Source organism: Aquarana catesbeiana, linkage group LG13 (assembly GCF_042186555.1).
Source record: "Aquarana catesbeiana isolate 2022-GZ linkage group LG13, ASM4218655v1, whole genome shotgun sequence".
NCBI classification, from domain to species: Eukaryota; Metazoa; Chordata; class Amphibia; order Anura; family Ranidae; genus Aquarana; species Aquarana catesbeiana.
In genome coordinates this window covers 183,821,540-183,840,240 of record NC_133336.1, presented here as the reverse complement: position 1 = coordinate 183,840,240, position 18,701 = coordinate 183,821,540, and the positions used below count along the sequence as shown (strand labels likewise).

General features: G+C 45.8%; 1 protein-coding gene across 1 annotated transcript; it reads left to right on the top strand.

The window, feature by feature from the left end:
• The first annotated feature begins 1,553 nt into the window (after positions 1 to 1,553).
• LOC141116932 (extracellular matrix protein 1-like) lies at positions 1,554 to 10,557 on the top strand. Its single transcript, XM_073609439.1, has 3 exons — positions 1,554 to 1,705; positions 6,988 to 7,244; positions 9,998 to 10,557. Exons 1-3 carry the CDS (start codon positions 1,597 to 1,599, stop codon positions 10,133 to 10,135), a joined length of 504 nt encoding a protein of 167 aa, XP_073465540.1. The 5' UTR covers positions 1,554 to 1,596; the 3' UTR covers positions 10,136 to 10,557.
• The last annotated feature ends 8,144 nt before the right edge of the window (positions 10,558 to 18,701 follow it).

The window sequence follows — 18,701 nt, the reverse complement described above, 5'->3', positions numbered from 1 at the left end:
AAATACAGATTGACAATCTTCTGTTTACATTAATATTATTATTATTATTATTATTATACAGGATTTATACCGCATCAATAGTTTACACAGTGCTTTACAATATAAAAAGGAGACAATACAGTTATAATACAATAAAATACAAGAGGATTAAGAGGGCCCTGCTCAGAAGAGCTTACAATCTAATAGAGTATCACGTGATCAGCTGTCATTGGCTGACAGCTGACCACGTGGTAGGGGGCCGGGATCGGCCCCTTATGCCAATCTCTGATCAGCCAAGTGTCATAGACTTGGTGATCACAGAGCGCACTGCACACGACCAGCAGGGACGCGCAGACAGCGCATGCTTGTGAGGACGTCTATGGACGTCCTCCCGGCGATTAAGGTTCACGGTGTAGCTGTTCTTTCGGCTATAGCGTGGGCAGCAAGAAGTTGAAATCTAGGTATGCACTATTTTGCTTGGAGAATGTCAGTCTTTATGTGCCATACCCGTGGAAGCTGAAAATCGTTCTCCATGGTTGGGGGGCCGTGCACCCTCCTGGATGTCACATTGGGAGCAGCAGCTGTGTCTGTGCAGAAACTGCATCCCAATTGACATGAATGGGAATGCACGGAACACACGTGCATCCCTGTGTGGGTATACATGGCCTTCACATGGGGCACAGATTCATACACCCCATGTGAACGAGGCCTTATGTGGCCACCAACATTCCACCAAAACATCTATCTGTGTAATGTCAGATGTACAATGCCTGAGTTGGACCCCTGCCCCGCATGTTGTACACAGCAACATAAAGCAAACAGTTCAAAAACACTTCAACAATCCTCAGGTGTGATTGGGGGGGCGGGGGAGAATAAGGGAGGGGGGAAGAGTTTACAGGCCTGAAGCTTTATTGAAGGACAAAGACACATAAGGGAGAGTGGGGGAAGGGGAAGAATCTTCCCAGACATCCTCTTCCTCCAAAAAGTCCCATTCCATCCCCAATATAGGATTTGTAGTGTGCATAGAGAAGTGTACATGACCGCAACTAATATGCGCGGCTCATTCCAAACAAACGGAAGTGAAGGGGGAAAAGGAGAGGTACTCACAGAGGATCTTACAAGGAGGCAGATAAACACCAAAAGAAAACTACTCCATGAAAAATTGATTACAAGTATTGGATGTGTACGGATTATTTTTTGGAGAATAATAATATTGCTTAGTGTCATTTTAAATCATCTTATGGAAATATCTCAGAAACACATTGAGATGCGATCTCCCCCTCTGCCAATATGGGCTGGAAATCGCCATACTTGTCAGTGATTCCATGGAATTTTTATAAGTCTACAACTCTACATCATTACAAAAAGAAACAAACAAACTCAGCTCTACAATTCCCATAAGAACCCGTCCTGTGTCGGGAATAGGGATTTGCTGGATCTCATTGCTCCCCGTATCTAATCTTGTTGGATAATATTCGCCTTCAGTGAAAATAATGGGGATTGTTCAAAGTTTATTCTTTTTTTTTGTCTATCTCAGATAGACATCCAATGTAAACATGCTGAGAGCATTGTGTGTGATGAATAGAGGAGGGAGGAGCATAGTCAGCGAGTCATACTATGTGGGAGGATCAGAGGGTTTATATCCCAAGGAGGAGAGCCCGGGGATACAATTACTCTGCAACCATGACTCCCCTGTGGATCAGCCTCCTGTGCCTGGCTTGTGCAGGTAAGACCTCTACTATGTACTTACCTTACCAACATCATCTCTGCTTTGTACTAACCATACCAACCTTATCTCCGCTTTGTACTTACCATACAACCTCATCTCCGCTTAGTACTTACCATACAACCTCATCTCCGCTTAGTACTTACCATACAACCTCATCTCCGCTTTGTACTTGCCTTACCCACCTCATCTCCACTTTGTATTTACCCTACCAACCTCATCTCCGCTTTGTACTTGCCTTACCCACCTCATCTCCGCTTTGTACTTACCCTACCAACCTCATCTCCGCTTTGTACTTACCCTACCAACCTCATCTCCGCTTTGTACTTGCCTTACCCACCTCATCTCCGCTTTGTACTTACCCTACCAACATCATGTCGGCTTTCTACTTACCTTACCAACCTCATCTCCGCTTTGTACTTACCCTACCAACCTCATCTCCGCTTTGTACTTACCTTACCAACCTCATCTCGGCTTTGTACTTGCCTTACCAACCTCATCTCGGCTTTGTACTTACCTTACCAACCTCATCTCCGCTTTGTACTTACCATACCAACCTCATCTCTGCTTTGTACTTACCATACCAACCTCATCTCTGCTTTGTACTTGCCTTACCCACCTCATCTCCGCTTTGTACTTACCCTACCAACCTCATCTCCGCTTTGTACTTGCCCTACCAACCTCATCTCCGCTTTGCACTTGCCTTACCCACCTCATCTCCGCTTGTACTTACCCTACCAACCTCATCTCCGCTTTGTACTTGCCTTACCCACCTCATCTCCGCTTGTACTTACCCTACCAACCTCATCTCCGCTTTGTACTTACCTTAGCAACCTCATCTCCGCTTTGTACTTACCATACCAACCCCATGTCCGCTTTGTACTTACCATACCAACCTCATCTCCGCTTTGTACTTACCTTACCAACTTCATCCCCGCTTTGCACTTACCATGACAACCTCACCCCCGCTTTGTACTAACCATACCAACCTCATCTCTGCTTTGTACTTACCTTACCAACCTCATCCCTGCTTTGTACTTACCATATAAACCTCATCTCCGCTTTGTACTTACCATACCAACCTCATCTCCTGCTTTGTGCTTATCATACCAACCTCATCTCCGCTTTGTACTTACTTTACCAACCTCATCTTCACTTTGTACTTACCATACTAACCTCATCTCTGCTTTGTACTTACCATACCAACCTCATCTCCGCTTTATACCTACCATACCAACCTCATCTCCACTTTTTACTTGCCTTACCAACCTCATCTCCGCTTTGTACGAGGGGTCTTAAAAAGTTTCTGCACTTTTATATTTTTGTTGGAAGCGGTGAGGGCGGGAGTAGTAATTGGTCATGATTGAGTGTGTCATGTGACTTGTCTGTCTGGCAAGCTGGCTGACCTTGCAGTTTGGTATAAGTTATCATGCTATGGTGAAAATGGCTGTGAAACTTATAAAAATAAAGTGTGGAAACTTTTTGAAGATCCCTCGTACTTACAGTGGGGACGGAAAGTATTCAGACCCCCTTAAATTTTTCACTCTTTCTTATATTGCAGCCATTTGCTAAAATCATTTAAGTTCATTTTTTTCCTCATTAATGTACACACAGCACCCCATATTGACAGAAAAACACAGAATTGTTGACATTTTTGCAGATTTATTAAAAAAGAAAAACTGAAATATCACATGGTCCTAAGTATTCAGACCCTTTGCTGTGACACTCATATATTTAACTCAGGTGCTGTCCATTTCTTCTGATCATCCTTGAGATGGTTCTACACCTTCATTTGAGTCCAGCTGTGTTTGATTATACTGATTGGACTTGATTAGGAAAGCCACACACCTGTCTATATAAGACCTTACAGCTCACAGTGCATGTCAGAGCAAATGAGAATCATGAGGTCAAAGGAACTGCCTGAAGAGCTCAGAGACAGAATTGTGGCAAGGCACAGATCTGGCCAAGGTTACAAAAAATTCTGCTGCACTTAAGGTTTCTAAGAGCACAGTGGCCTCCATAATCCTTAAATGGAAGACGTTTGGGACAACCAGAACCCTTCCTAGAGCTGGCTGTCCGGCCAAACTGAGCTATCGGGGGGAGAAAAGCCTTGGTGAGAGAGGTAAAGAAGAACCCAAAGATCACTGTGGCTGAGCTCCAGAGATGCAGTCGGGAGATGGGAGAAAGTTGTAGAAAATCAACCATCACTGCAGCCCTCCACCAGTCGGGGCTTTATGGCAGAGTGGCCCGACGGAAGCCTCTCCTCAGTGCAAGACACATGAAAGCCTGCATGGAGTTTGCTAAAAAAACACCTGAAGGACTCCAAGATGGTGAGAAATAAGATTCTCTGGTCTGATGAGATTTTGGCCTTAATTCTAAGCGGTATGTGTGGAGAAAACCAGGCACTACTCATCACCTGTCCAATACAGTCCCAACAGTGAAGCATGGTGGTGGCAGCATCATGCTGTGGGGGTGTTTTTCAGCTGCAGGGACAGGACGACTGGTTGCAATCGAGGGAAAGATGGATGCGGCCAAGTACAGGGATATCCTGGATGAAAACCTTCTCCAGAGTGCTCAGGACCTCAGACTGGGCCGAAGGTTTACCTTCCAACAAGACAATGACCCTAAGCACACAGCTAAAATAACGAAGGAGTGGCTTCACAACAACTCTGTGACTGTTCTTGAATGGTCCAGCCAGAGCCCTGACTTAAACCCAATTGAGCATCTCTGGAGAGACCTAAAAATGTCTGTCCACCAAGGTTTACCATCCAACCTGACAGAACAGGAGAGGATCTGCTAGGAGGAATGGCAGAGGATCCCCAAATCCAGGTGTGAAAAACTTGTTGCATCTTTCCCAAAAAGACTCATGGCTGTATTAGATCAAAAGGGTGCTTCTACTAAATACTGAGGGTCTGAATACTTAGGACCACGTGATATTTCAGTTTTTCTTTTTTAATAAATCTGCAAAAATGTCAACAATTCTGTGTTTTTCTGTCAATATAGAGTGCTGTGTGTACATTAATGAGGAAAAAAAATGAACTTAAATGATTTTAGCAAATGGCTGCAATATAACAAAGAGTGAAACATTTAAGGGGGTCTGAATACTTTACATCCCCACTCTACCTTACCAACCTCATCTCAGCTTTGTGCTTACCTAACCAATCCCATCCCTACTTTGCACTTACCATAACAACCTTGTTGAGGTTCCCCCATAGAAAAATTGGGACTTTAAAGGCAACCAAACATTATAGAAAAACAATAAGTTTAAAATTAAATGTATTTTTATTTAGTCAATGTTTTAAAAGAACCAGTAGTCGGTGCATGGGATTGTTGCAACCGACTCGTTAACAACAACAGTAACATAGACCATGAGATATCAGAATACAAAATAACAATAAATATGATCTCCTGGAGAAAAACTACAAGGAAGATACAAATGTAAGTGTACAAACAAATTTTGATCTCCTCTTGAAAAGAGAAGAGAAGCCCGACACGTTTCAGGAGTTTGTCCTTTCTTCAGGGGCTTGTTATAATAAAGGCAGGTGTGTATCTATAAGAAAAACAAATCAACAGGGTTGGACAATGCAAGGACAGGAAATAAGAGGATCATCGATGAGATAAAGAAGACAAGTTGATCACAGAAAAAAAAAAGGGGGGAGGGGGTAAAAAAGATAAATAAATAAAGATGATAACCTGATATGAAAAAACTTGGCTGTATTTGCTGATGAATGTTGGCTGGACAGAATTCAACAAGAATCTGATCCAGAAAAGAGAGTTGAGGTAATCCACTGTGGTGGAGCAAAATGGAATAGCCTGTAGTAGGTATAGATTAAATGTGGACCACAAAGTGCAATATGGCACTACATAGTGCACTATCATACGGGTTCCAAAATGTGCCTATGGTATACCTGTATGATCAGAAAAAAACAGTAGTTGAAAAAAATATCATATATGGACTTCCTTTTGAAGAGAGGAAAAATGATTCTTTGACATACATAGGTATATTTAGTCTAAATATTGAAAATAATGTTTGAACACTCAATTATATATAAATTTGTATGTTCAGTCTGAAAACAGACCCATACAATTAATTAGAAAATCAAAATTATAAAAAAAAGAAAAGAAAAGTGACCCACTCTTAAACAAGTCATAATTGTGTAACCACAAAAAATCTCTCTATGGAATGGATTATTCCTTCATTATAATAGAGTAGGATTTTTACATAATTAAAATCTCTTATTGCATGTCCAAAAAGGACACAAAGTGTCAAAAGCCAGTCAGTTTAGCATTTAATAAAAAAGTCTCAAAAAAGTCAGAGTGAAGACACTTGCCCCCTGTGTTGCAATGGCCACCGCGGCCGTCTCCGTGGCAGCCGTGGACTTTTTTTTTCAAAGTCTGCTGCTGGCCTGGGGGCTGGGGCTGCTCTGTCTTTTCCGACTACACATCCGTCCCTCCCTCCTCACCCCCGGCCCGAGCATGAGATTGGCTCTGCTGCTTGGACCTCTGCTTAACATCACCGTGACCCCGCTGTTCCCTGATTGGCTGCTGCATCAGCCTGCCTCTGCCTGTGTAAATGTATGTTATGCCTATGCCGATCCGGCCGATGCGGGCTCCTCCCTCAGGTCACAGGTGCATGGCGTGCAGTGGCCGAGACGACAGATAATACACTGCCTGGTTGCCAGTGCCCGCCCTGGGCCTATCGCTGAAGAACCACAGGTAACAACAGTGCCTGTACAACGACACCACTGTGCAATCTTTTTGTATTGCAAATTGCAATACATGACCTTAAAATGATGCCCCCCCCTGAAAAAAGATCAGCGGACGCCCATGCTCACCATGTTGATGTGAGTATACTTAGGGGTATATTTCTTGGGGAAAAAAAAGAAGAAGAATTGCAGTTATTCATCCCAGTGAAACTGCATGTACATGTGTATTGTGCAATTATGAGCAAATACAAATGTTACTAGGCTATATTCTCTCCAGGTCATATGTTCTTCATTGATACAAGATTGAATGAATTAGGAAAATACAGCATTATGGCCACTAAATGGAGCTAAAGATCATAAAAAAAATACCTATTTATTTTGATCGCCAGCTCCATCTAGTGGCCATAATACATTATTTTCTTGATTCACTTAAATGATTGAAAAACATTTCGACCTAGAGGAGAAAATAATTTAATTGCGATATCTTTATATTACATTGTGTTAGCATTCCACTGTTTTGTTTTTTTTTTTTGTATATTGTGATTGCTCTTAATATTGTTGTACATCCTCTCGTAGTTGGCCTTCCTCATCTGGTCCAGGGTGGTCCACCTGTCTTCGGCAACCTGAAAGAGTTTCCTCCAGGGAAACCCACTGGTGCTAATATCGACAATATCTGCAGGAAAACCCGACCAATAGTGAACTATGATGCCAAGAACCTTCCTCAGTCGGGGTTCTCTCATCTCAGCAGACAAGGGAACGCCATTAACAGTGTAGAGGCGGGATACTCCAGGTGCTGCAGTCAGTCTGATAAACTGAGCTGTGCAGTGAAAGTGGTAAGTTGCCATTATGTTCATTCTCCATCCATCCATATTCAGTAAGCAGGCAGACATGACCAGTTTCTAGGGCCAGTAGGGCCATAAAGCAGATTTCTTTTTAGCACATTAACATTTAGCAACAAAAATGTTATATGAATTAATTCCTGTTCACCATATCAATTTGGCGCTGACAATTTTACCGCACATAATAGTCAGGCACACCACACTCCTGCCCCAAAGCCCACCCCTAATACTGCCCCCATAGCACTGGAGGATGCAGCATTCAGGAGTACTGTCCAGGGACCATTATGTAACATTTAGCACAGCGTCCAGTGGTACTGAGTACTGTGTATACTCGAGTATAAACCGACCTGAATATAAGCCGAGGCACCTAATTTTTCCACAAAAAACTGGGAAAACGTATTGACTCAAATATAAGCCTAGGGTGGTAAATGCAGCAGCTACTGGTAAACAATGCCCATCTGCAGCCTCACTGTGCCCATCTGCAGCCTCACTGTGCCCACCTGTATCATCATTGCCCATCTGCAGCCTCACTGTGCCCATCTGTACCTTTGATTACAAACAGCGGGTGTCTCCCGCTGTGTCATGCAACTGCAGTCTTAGTTTGGCGGCCGTCCACTGTAACAAAGCCCCGCCTCCTCCACGTCTTTGATAGATGAAACACTGATTCAGTTTCCCAGCATTGTGTCAGTGTTCCGTCTATCACGGACAAGGAGGCGGGGCTTTGTTTGTAAACGGCCGAACAGTTAAGACTGCATGACACAGCGGGAGACCCTCACTCGAGTATAAGCCAAGGGGTGCTTTTTCAGCATAAAAAAGATGTTGAAAAAGTCGGCTTATACTCGAGTATATATGGTATGTAATATACAAGTTACAAAATCCTGACCACCCTGCATGCTGTGCCATACATTACATAGTCTTGGTCACTGAACTCTGTATGCTTTGCTGTCCCCCCAGCAAATTTCTCTTGTCCTCCCCATGCAAAAATCCCCCTTCCCTCAGGTAACAACCTATTGCTCACCTCTTCACACCTCTTTACTTACATTTGCACCTCCCCCATTCACAACTCACCTCTGTAACTAGGGTTGCCACCTTTTCTTCAAGCCAAACCCGAACACTTTAGCGGCCTGGGACACCTTAGTGTGACCCAAGGAGAGTAGTAATGTGGTGCGCATAGCGTGCCACAGCGAACAGTGGGTGTGGCCAAATTGCTCTTGCTGACATCATCACCCTGCCCCCTCCCAGCGATGCCAAACCTGCCCCCAGACAGCTGCCTGCAGCTCCCAGATGGCAACAGATTTGTGAGTGACTATCTTGGTTACTTGAGGAGCCACAGCCTGGTCTGAATAATGTGTCCGGGTTTCAGTCCGCCTGAAACCCGGACACATGATTCAAAACCCGGACTGTCCAGGTGAATCCCGGACAGGTGGCAACCCTATCTGTAACCCCCTGTCCACATATCGCCTCCTCATCCACAACTCATATTCTCTCCCCCTCCACCTTTCCACAACGCATCTTTTCCAACCCTCCCACCCATCCACATCTCACCTTCTACCCCCATGCGACCCCCCCATCCACAACTCAGCTCTGTAACCCCCTTCACATATCACCTACTCAACCCTCATCCACAGATTAACCTCCACCCCCCCACAACTCATCATCCCCCCCACCTACCCATCCACAGCTCACTTTCTTTCTACCCATCCACAACTTACCTTCTCCTTCCACAGCGCATCTTCTCACCCCTTACCCCTTCCCCCTCCACAGCCCACACCCCCCCATCCACAACTCACCTTCTCTCTCCCCAGCGCATCTTCTCATCCCTTCCCCCTCCACAGCTCACATCCCCCCCATCCACAACTCACCTTCTCTCTCCCCAGCGCATCTTCTCACCCCTTCCACCTCCACAGCTCACATCCCCCCCATCCACAACTCACCGTCTCCCACCCCAGCGCATCTTCTCACCCCTTCCCCTTCGACAGCTCACATCCCCCCCATCCACAACTCACCTTCTCCCTCCCCAGCACATCTTCTCACCCCTTCCCCCTCCACAGCTCATGTTCCCAACCCCCCATCCACAACTCACCTTCTCCCTCCCCAGCGCATCTTCTCACACCTTTCCCCTCCACAGCTCATGTTCCCCACCCCCCCCATCCACAACTCACCTTCTCCCTCCCCAGCGCATCTTCTCACACCTTTCCCCTCCACAGCTCATGTTCCCCACCCCCCCCATCCACAACTCACCTTCTCCCTCCCCAGCACATCTTCTCACCCCTTCCCCCTCCACAGCTCACGTTCCCCCCCATCCACAACTCACCTTCTCCCTCCCCAGTGCATCTTCTCACCCAGTCCCCCTCCACAGCTCACGTTTCCCCCCCATCCACAACTCACCTTCTCCCTCCCCAGCGCATCTTCTCACCCCTTCCCCCTCCACAGCTCACATTTCCCCCCTCCAGCCACAGCTCACCTTAGTATGGCCCCCCGCCCACAACTCACTTTTTTACCTTCTGTCAACATGTCACCTCTGCCCCACACCCCCAAGTCCACAACTCACCTCTACACCACCATCCATAGTTTATCTGCCTACAAGGTGTCCACAAATGGCCATGCATAGTATACCGTACGTTATGGATTAAATAAAAATAAAGATCAATTTATGAATGCTCAAAAGAATACATACTGTAATAAAATTGACCATAAATGGCTATACTTTCACCAAGTTGTAATAATAACCATCTGCTCTCTTTTAGTGGGAGAATGCCATGGACAATTTCTGCATGGAGGAGCTTACAATAATGACCCGTCAATATCACTGTTGCAAGAAGACTGGTGAACAGAGGAAGACCTGCTTCAGTAATGACGCCCCAATCCCCAACTACAACAGCTAATAAGTGCAAAAAACTCAGGCGCTGCAATCAGCAAAAGGATAACGTAAAGTGATTACAACGACAATTAGCAGTTAGTCAACACTGTCATGTGTTCCCAAACCATAACTATGTATCCCTAAATGAGTGCAGTGCTGCTGAACATAGAATAAGAAGAACATGTGATTTTCAAATAACTAAATAACCAAATAATAAATGATCTAGTGTACTCAAAAATATATGCAAAATGTCCTACTTGTGTGTCTCAATGTAAAAAAAAAAAAAAAAAATGCTCTTCAACTCATAACCACCCACATATCGAGGGGCATATTTACTAAACCCGGAGCACCCAAAATCTGGTGCAGCTCTGCATGGTAGCCAATCAGCTTCAAACATAATGTATTATAAGTATAATGAAACTATTAAAATCTTGTGCTCCAAAACAAGTCCTGTGATCCACTTCAAACTCACTCTTGTTCTTCACCACACTGTGCTTAATATGTATGATCACCTCTGGTACTGACCCATGTATATTATAAGTCAAATCAAACATTCCCCCTTAAGGGGTTACACCATCGACATCCACCCTTCAGTATTGGGGACTTCCATTTTCCTCTAGGGGTGTATTTACACCTTTATAGCAAAGAACAGCAATTTTTCCGTTTTAGTGGGCTGCAGCATACACTTTCTTAGCTGATAAACTGGTGGAAATTCTGAGGGTGCCACAGCCGGCCAATCAACTCAGTAGTGCTAGTGCATGTTCCACACTCAGGCATGTACTGGCCATTGGGACTACCGGGAGTTTTCCAGTGGGCCGGTCATGCGCAGTCCTGGAGCCACTCCTCACCGATAGGAATGATCGCAATTTCATTGCTTTCACAAAGGAGCAGCTGCTGACACTTGCTGTAGTGAGGATTAGACAGCCAACAGACTTCCCTTCCTCTCTCCTCTTATCACCTGTCATTTATCACATGACTGGAGAGAGGAAGAGAAGCTACCTTCATTCTGAAGAGCTGTGAGTACAAGTAGGAGGGGGAGGAGAGGGGTGACACCTGATGTAAGGGAATGCTGATGGGGACCACTCTGATGTAAGGGGGTGCTGATGGGGACACTCTGATATAAGGGGATGCTGATGGGGACCACTATGATGTAATGGGGTGCTGATGGGGACCACTCTGCTGTAAGGGGGTGCTGACGGGGACCACTCTGATGTGAAGGGGGTGCTGATGGGGACCACTCTGATGTGAAAGGGGTGCTGATGGGGACCACTCTTATGTAAGGGGGTGCTGATGGGGACCACTCTGATGTAAGGGGGTGCTGATGGGGACCACTCTTATATAAGGTGGGTGCTGATGGGGACCACTCTGATGTGAAAGGGGGTGCTGATGGGGACCACTCTGTTGTGAATGAAGGGGGGTGCTGATGGGGACACTCTGATGTAAGGGGGCACTGTTGGGGACCACTCTGATGTATAGCGGGTGCTGATGGGGACACTCAAAATTAAAGTGGGTTTGGATGAAGTCCAGGGCCAAATTTTTGTCCCAGTCCAGTGCTGTCCACGCTGAGCTGTAGCAGCCTACACAACACTCAGCTGTTGCAGCAGCAGCTTGGCTGGCTAGTCCAGCAGAATACCTTAGCAACAGTAGCTGCAATCTTGCTGAAACCTTTGGACTTGGGGGTAACTGTGCAGAGGCTGCCTTGGACTAGGACAGGGGGTGTGCAAAAGAGATCCTGGACTAGGGGTGTTTATGAAGGCGGCCCTGGAATAGAAGACCTAGTGTGTGAAACAGAGTCCCTGGACTAGGAGAAATGTGTGTGGAGCAGAGGCCCTAGACTAGGCTCTAGACAGGAGGCCCTGGAATATAAGACTTGGTGTGTGGAGCAAAGTTCCTGGACTAGAAGAAATGCGTGTGGAACAGAGGCCCTAGACTAGAGGACAGGAGGGTGGAAGAGGCCCTGGACTGCAAGACCTGGTGTGTGGAGAAAAGTTCCTTGACTAAGAGAAATGTGCGTGGAGCAGAGACCCTAGACTAGAGGGCAGGAGGCCCTGGACTACAAGACCTGGTGTGTGGAACAGAGTTCCTGGACTAGGAGAAATGTGTGTGGAGCAGAGGCCATAGACTAGAGGACAGGAGGGTGGAGGAGGCCCTGAACTATAAGAGGGGGAGCATGGAGGCTCTGGACTAGGGGAGGGGAAGTGTGGAGGCCCTGGAATATGAAAGGGGGTGCCTAGAGATCCTCGACTACGAAAGGGGAATCTTGAGGCCCCTCTGGATTCAGGAAGAAAGAGCATGGACTGAGAGAGAGCCTGGGCCCTGGAGGGTGAGCCTAGAGTCAGTTCAGAACATAAGGGACACTTATTAATTGTCATGCGATGCACAGCAAAGTAATGGCAAACAGTAGCAGAGCAGTGGCATACTAAGGGTGCTTTAGTGACAACTGGAGCTCAGTCTCAGAGGAAGTCTCCTCCCATGCTCTGCCCATCACTCTCGTTCTCTGCCTATCACTGAGCAACACTGCAATATACCTTGATTCAAAACATTACACTTAGCTCTGCCTTTTCATATTGTGTTGGTATGTGTTAGCGGAGCACTGGATCCAAGGGAAGACTGAAAGCAGACGTTAGATTTGGATAGCCCAAAAAGTCCCTGTAGCAGTTTACAGCAGTGGTTCTCAACACCTTGTTGACACCAGGGCCTAGTACATGCTTCCAAAACCCTCCATTCCCCAACAGTAAGTAAGTTTATATTCATACAAAGTATGGGAATGCAAGATATATACTGATTAGTACAGTGACAGTGTATAGTATAAGCACTGCTCACTATATTGGTGTCACTGGTGATGCTAGTGTCAATTAGTTACCACCCAGTGCTCGTTAGTGTCAGATTGTCCGCCGCACAGGGCTGTCTTTAACGCAGGGTAAACAGGGCAGCTGCCCTGGGCTCTATCATTGTTGTGGGGCCCATCGCAGCTGCTCCCTCAGCCCGTGCTGCCCACAAATATTTTTTTAACATGTAGCGGGTGCAGTCGATCCCCCGCTTGCTCTCCGAGCCCGTTAATTCAAACAGCTAGCTGTGGGCTGAACGTGCCACAAGTCGTGTTTATCCCTCTGTTAGAACTGGAGCTCCTGTGACTGTAAGTGAGACAGAGCGGCTCTGTGTTCCCCCGCTCACCCCCCCCTTCTTCGGTCAGCAGCGCAGAGATCAAACACACAGACCAGGCTGTGTTTGGATTCTTCTCTCCCTTCTCTTGTCAGCAGGAAAGAGATTAATAGTGGGGGCAGGACTGGACCGGAGAAACTTGCAGAAGAGGACACAGAGTAAGTTGCTGGCAATTAGTGAATGGTGTTAATGTGCAGTAACCTCTCTAGCAACCAATCAGTATATGGTAATAATGTGCAGTAACCACTAGCAACCAATCAGGGAATGGTATTCACGTGCAGACCTCTCTAGCTACCAATCAGTATATGGTATCAATGTGCATTAACCACTAGCAACCAATCAGGGAATGGTATTAATGTGCAGTAACCTCTAGCAACCAATCGGTGAGTGGTAGAGATGTGCAGTAACTTCTAGCAACCAATCAGTGAGTGTGGACCAGGGTCCAATCAATAATAAAGACGGCCCTGCCGCCGCACTATCACTGTCACTGATCACCGCCAATACAAGTATAATTTTTTTTTTAAAATAATTCCACTATATATATATATACACACACACACACACACACACACGCACACACTTGTACTTCAATGTTGGGACCCTTACTTTTTAACATCTTTATAAATGACATAGGGTCTGGAAATAAAAGTACTATTTCAGTCTTTATAGATGACACCAAGCTATGCAGTGGAAGAATGCCATTGTAATGAGATAATCAGTGTTATTCACTTTACCAGTGAATAGTATTAGCACTGATCACTGTATTAGTGTCACTTTACCTGTCAGTGGTCATAATGTTATGGCTGATCGATATGCCACGACACCTCATGACAATCAAAATTATGCTGCCACCTTGTGGGGTAAATAACATACTGACAAATTTGTTCTGGAGCTACTCAAAATCAATATCTATTTATAACTGTGTAGAACCAAGATATGCATTTTATAATAAACTGTATATTGTGTATTTATTGCACAGCTTTAAATATATACAGTTTTTTTTCGCTTAGTCTATGAAGCGGTTTGTTCCCCCAGGGACTTGAATTCCAATGGGGTTTTTTTTAAGCACGTGATTAGAGTCTGAGGCTCTAATAGGCTTTAAAAAAAGGGTGGGCTCGGGGCGCAGAGCACTGGTGCAGAGCACCTAGTGGCAAAGTGGCTAACTGCATCTGCCCACAAGCAGATATAAAAATGAGCGCACTATGTTTCAATAGGTATTCAAGGTGCAGCAAACAGAGAGATGTCTCCCCAAATATAATATGTCACTGCAAATTAAAAAAAAAAAAATGGCCATAAATGTCATATCAGTAATTTCCTCCAAGAGAGGTAGCAAAAAAGGAACAGAAAACAGCTGGCATTAGCATCTTACCAGAATGAAGGCAATTCAACATGGAGCATTTAACAAATTAATGCACCACCAATATCAAGCCACATGTCAGTAAACGTGCTTCCTCTTTATATGTATGACTGCGACATGCTTTGAATGAATAGTCTAATGGTGTCCCAATGGCCGCATTCTCTCGCCACAGACAAAGCTTGATAAATCCACCAATGGAAAATGGAGGAACGGTCCCTCCCCATGTGTGCTTGACCTGGATCATCTAGTAGCTTCTGTTTGACCTGAGAAAGCCAAAAACGGCACGCCCAGACCGGAAGTGAAGCCATCTGATACCAGAAATGACATCAAGGAAGATTGCCATTTGTCATACATCTGGCAATAAAATTACTGGACAAGCTTGCCAGCTGCCCCACCCAGGAGGACACAGACCAGGAGGGCAAACCACAACCCCAAGTCAGCACCAATCAACATCCCAGCCTATTGGTCTACGCAGTTAAAGCTTCAGGTATGATCTTAGTTGCCTACTTAGAGCTGGACCAATCTAAGTAGGCTTTTTCCATATCTGGCGATACCTTTGTAGTAGGAACTGCTACTACAGTTATCAGCTTCTGCGTCTCATGTTTATAAGTGGGGCTTATATAAAGGATGTTCCTGTTCTTGGACTTGTTCTCCTCCCAAGGCCTCATTGCATTGCTTGTGACTCACCAAGCTAGGTCCCTAGGTACTCTGTGTTGCAAGTTCAGTCCCTGTATGTGGGATATCAGTTGCTAGTGGCTAAGCATAACACCCCTTCACTACCAGGGTATCCATCACCACTGCCATGTCACCCATTTTCTGGCTAGTTGGTTGCTTTAGCAAGTGACACAAAAACGGTAGTCATTAGCAATGGCAGTCTCGCCTCTCTGATCCCTGTACTGAATCTTCTCCAACCTCTTCAATCCCCTGGTTATAAACCCCACTCTTTTGATATGCCATGCATGCACCCCTTTAGAGACTTCAGACCGGGCAATTTAGATGAACAATAAAAATCTCTTACTGAGGTAGTTGCAGGTAACATGTAAGCAGATCTCGAAATGATCTTCCACACACTTTCCTGTACAAAGTTCTCTAAGTGCTCCAAAGTAGTGCCCAATGAAGTAGTCCTACCTTAGGCCGGGGGTCCGCAACCCGTCAATTGGGATGTACCGGCCGACCGTGGACTGGTGACTGGTAGATCGCGTTCTCGTCCCCACCTTGCAACTGGACAGGAAAGCAGTGAGCTGCCAGGAAGCTATCAATATCCAATCCTAGCTGGCAAAGGCATTCCCTACCCCACAACATGCCCTTTGTTTACGTGTGGCTGTGGATGGGGAATGCCTCTTCCAGCTATGACAGCTTTCCCCGGGGTAGCTCAGGCAGTTTGAGCTCTTGTCCAAAGGCACCTAAAGCTCATCCCTGGAGTGTATTGTGCTCATCCCTTTCCAGCCTTCCTTTTTAGTCCATCCAAGGCGCTTGTGGATGACCTCATGTGGGATGAATAAGAGAGAAGGGCCAGCTGAGATCAGCACTAGAACAGTTAGATGTGCCACAGCAGCTTCCACTGCTCTGCATGAGGTAACCACTTTTGTGCAATTCTGAGCCCCCAGTGGTGTGCCCCCCGATGCCCCCAGTGGGGTGCCCTCCTGACACCCCCAGTGATGTGCCCTCCTGACCCCCCCACATACAGTGCCCTCCTGAGCCCCCTCTAATATACCCTCCAAACCCCCTGTCCTCTGTAAACTGACCTACCTACTACTGACTTCTGTACCTGCTCCACCTACTACTGGCCCTGTACACTGCCTTACCTATAACTTACCCTGACCAGAACTCAGAGCAGACAGCCAGGCCTGAAACCAATCAAGCAAGTCAGCCTGCAGTACCAGATGTTCTGCCTTCATGCTGGACTTTGGCATCAGACTTGAGGGGGTGACCAATTACTGAATAAAAGCAAATGACGAATGCTGGCTAAAGCTAACTTTTAAGGTAGGCTAGACCTATATTTTTTACAGCAACATTAGTTTTATTTTTCTAAATTTCCTCCATGCCATCCTTGTCCTTACTTTTTATTGGGAGCTTGCTAGTTAATTTCTTTAAAAAATAAAAATGGGCATTGCACCCCAGGGATCTTTGATCTCTTCCATGTTGTCCAGGTAGATCTCCACCTCTCAAAGGTTGCCTACCCCTGCCTTAGGTGGATGGCCAAATCCATAAGGAGTCCTTCTCAAGACAAGAGTACATAATAGACAGTAAATCCATTCCACAAGTGGTGGCAATAATCCATAACAGGGTCCAGCTTAGGGCCCTTTCACACTGCTGCGACTTGAAAGTCACGCGATTTTACCATGATTTTGACATGTTTTCAGGGAATGCCTGTGTTAACTTGAGGTCTATGGACCTCAACTCGCATCAAAGTCGGACCAAAGTAGTACAGGGACTACTTTGAAGTCGGTGCTACTTGAAGTGGCACAGATATGAATGATATGCATTGGAAATCATGGGGTACGACTTTGTCATGCGACGTTGCAGTCCCAAGTCGCAGGACAAGTCACACAAGTCTGAAAGGGGCCTTAAGGTAGCACAAGTCCCTATAAAGTCTATAGGTTCCAGACACCGCTGGGAACTCAAACAGGGCTTCCTCCAAGGGTTGGTACAGACCGACAGTATAACAGCTACATTTTGGCAGTATTTCCTGCCCCCCAAGCCCCTATTTTTATGATATGACCTTTAGGGGGCGGAAACCTTCCTGAAAAGAGCGGAAAACCTGACTAGCAACGTTATACCTTCCTTCTCTGGAACCACCAGCTCAACAGGTAAACATAAGGACACACTGTAACATTTCTACATTGTAACAAATAGCTTTGACACATAAACATACTTGACCTGATTAACCTCAGCGCATGTCCATAGCAGAAGAAAAATGTTGAACACACACAGAACCTTTGGAAGCACCTCCTTACAAGCATGATGTCTAAACACAACCCAGCCCGTATTTACTTAAAAATGGTTTGTTTAGCACCATCTTAAAGAAGAGTTCCACCCCCCACACCGAAAAAATGTAAAGTCAGCAGCTAGAAATACTGTAGCTGCTGACTTTTAATATTAGGACACTTACCTGTCCAGGGTTCCCGGCACCCCAGCCAATTTTTGGGTCAGCTGTCAGGTGCTGCAGCCGCCATTCCTGGTAAGGGAAACCGTCAGTGAAGCCTTTCGGCTTCACAGCCAGTTCCCTACTGCGCAATCGCGACGGTGGAGGGGGGAGGGCAAACTTCCGAGGGATGGCGTGCTGTCTCCAGAAGTGGGGAAAAGCGTACCTCTCAAAAACAGGTACCCATTCCCCCCTCCCCCCTGAAAGGTGTTAAATAGGGCACCGGAGGGGGGAGGAGACAGATAAGTGGAAGTTCCACATTTGGTTGGAACTCTGCTTTAAGTTGGCCATAAATGGATTGAAATTCTGCCAGTTCAGCAGGCACCAGTTGAATTTCGATCCAACAATGGCTGTTCCCACTAGAGATAAGTTGATCTAACGATTGGCTTCCTTCGAATTGGAATGTTGGAAAACCTTAATTCAATCGGTGCAGGCAGCCAATCGGCACCAGTGCTCATCACTGTATTTTGAGAGCATAGAAGTCTCCAATAGCGCTACAAGAAGGATTCCTTCATCCACCTCGATTGTCTGAATGGGAAAAATCTGTTACACTGTGGCCCTCTGGATAACACGTGCAACTGAACCCAAGAGCCCATTGCAGGCCATGCACGTGACTTTCATAGTCATTGTATTTCCCATTGAGAGTGCGGTGAATGGAAACCATTGTTCCTGGAAGTGATATCACCTCGGATGATTGACCTTCTAGGCACTTTAATGAATAGTCATGATAACTCAGGCTTACTAGTAAAGACAATTTCGTTCCTGTACCAGACTCCTGTTACAAACCTGTTTCTCTATTTATTTTGTGCCAGGTCCAGGCCTCCGAGCGGTTTACATACATTTCATATACACAGAGGGATAATGAAGTCAATCATTTCCTTGTAAAGACAACCCCACCCATCACTTACTGGAAAGATCTGTGTACTC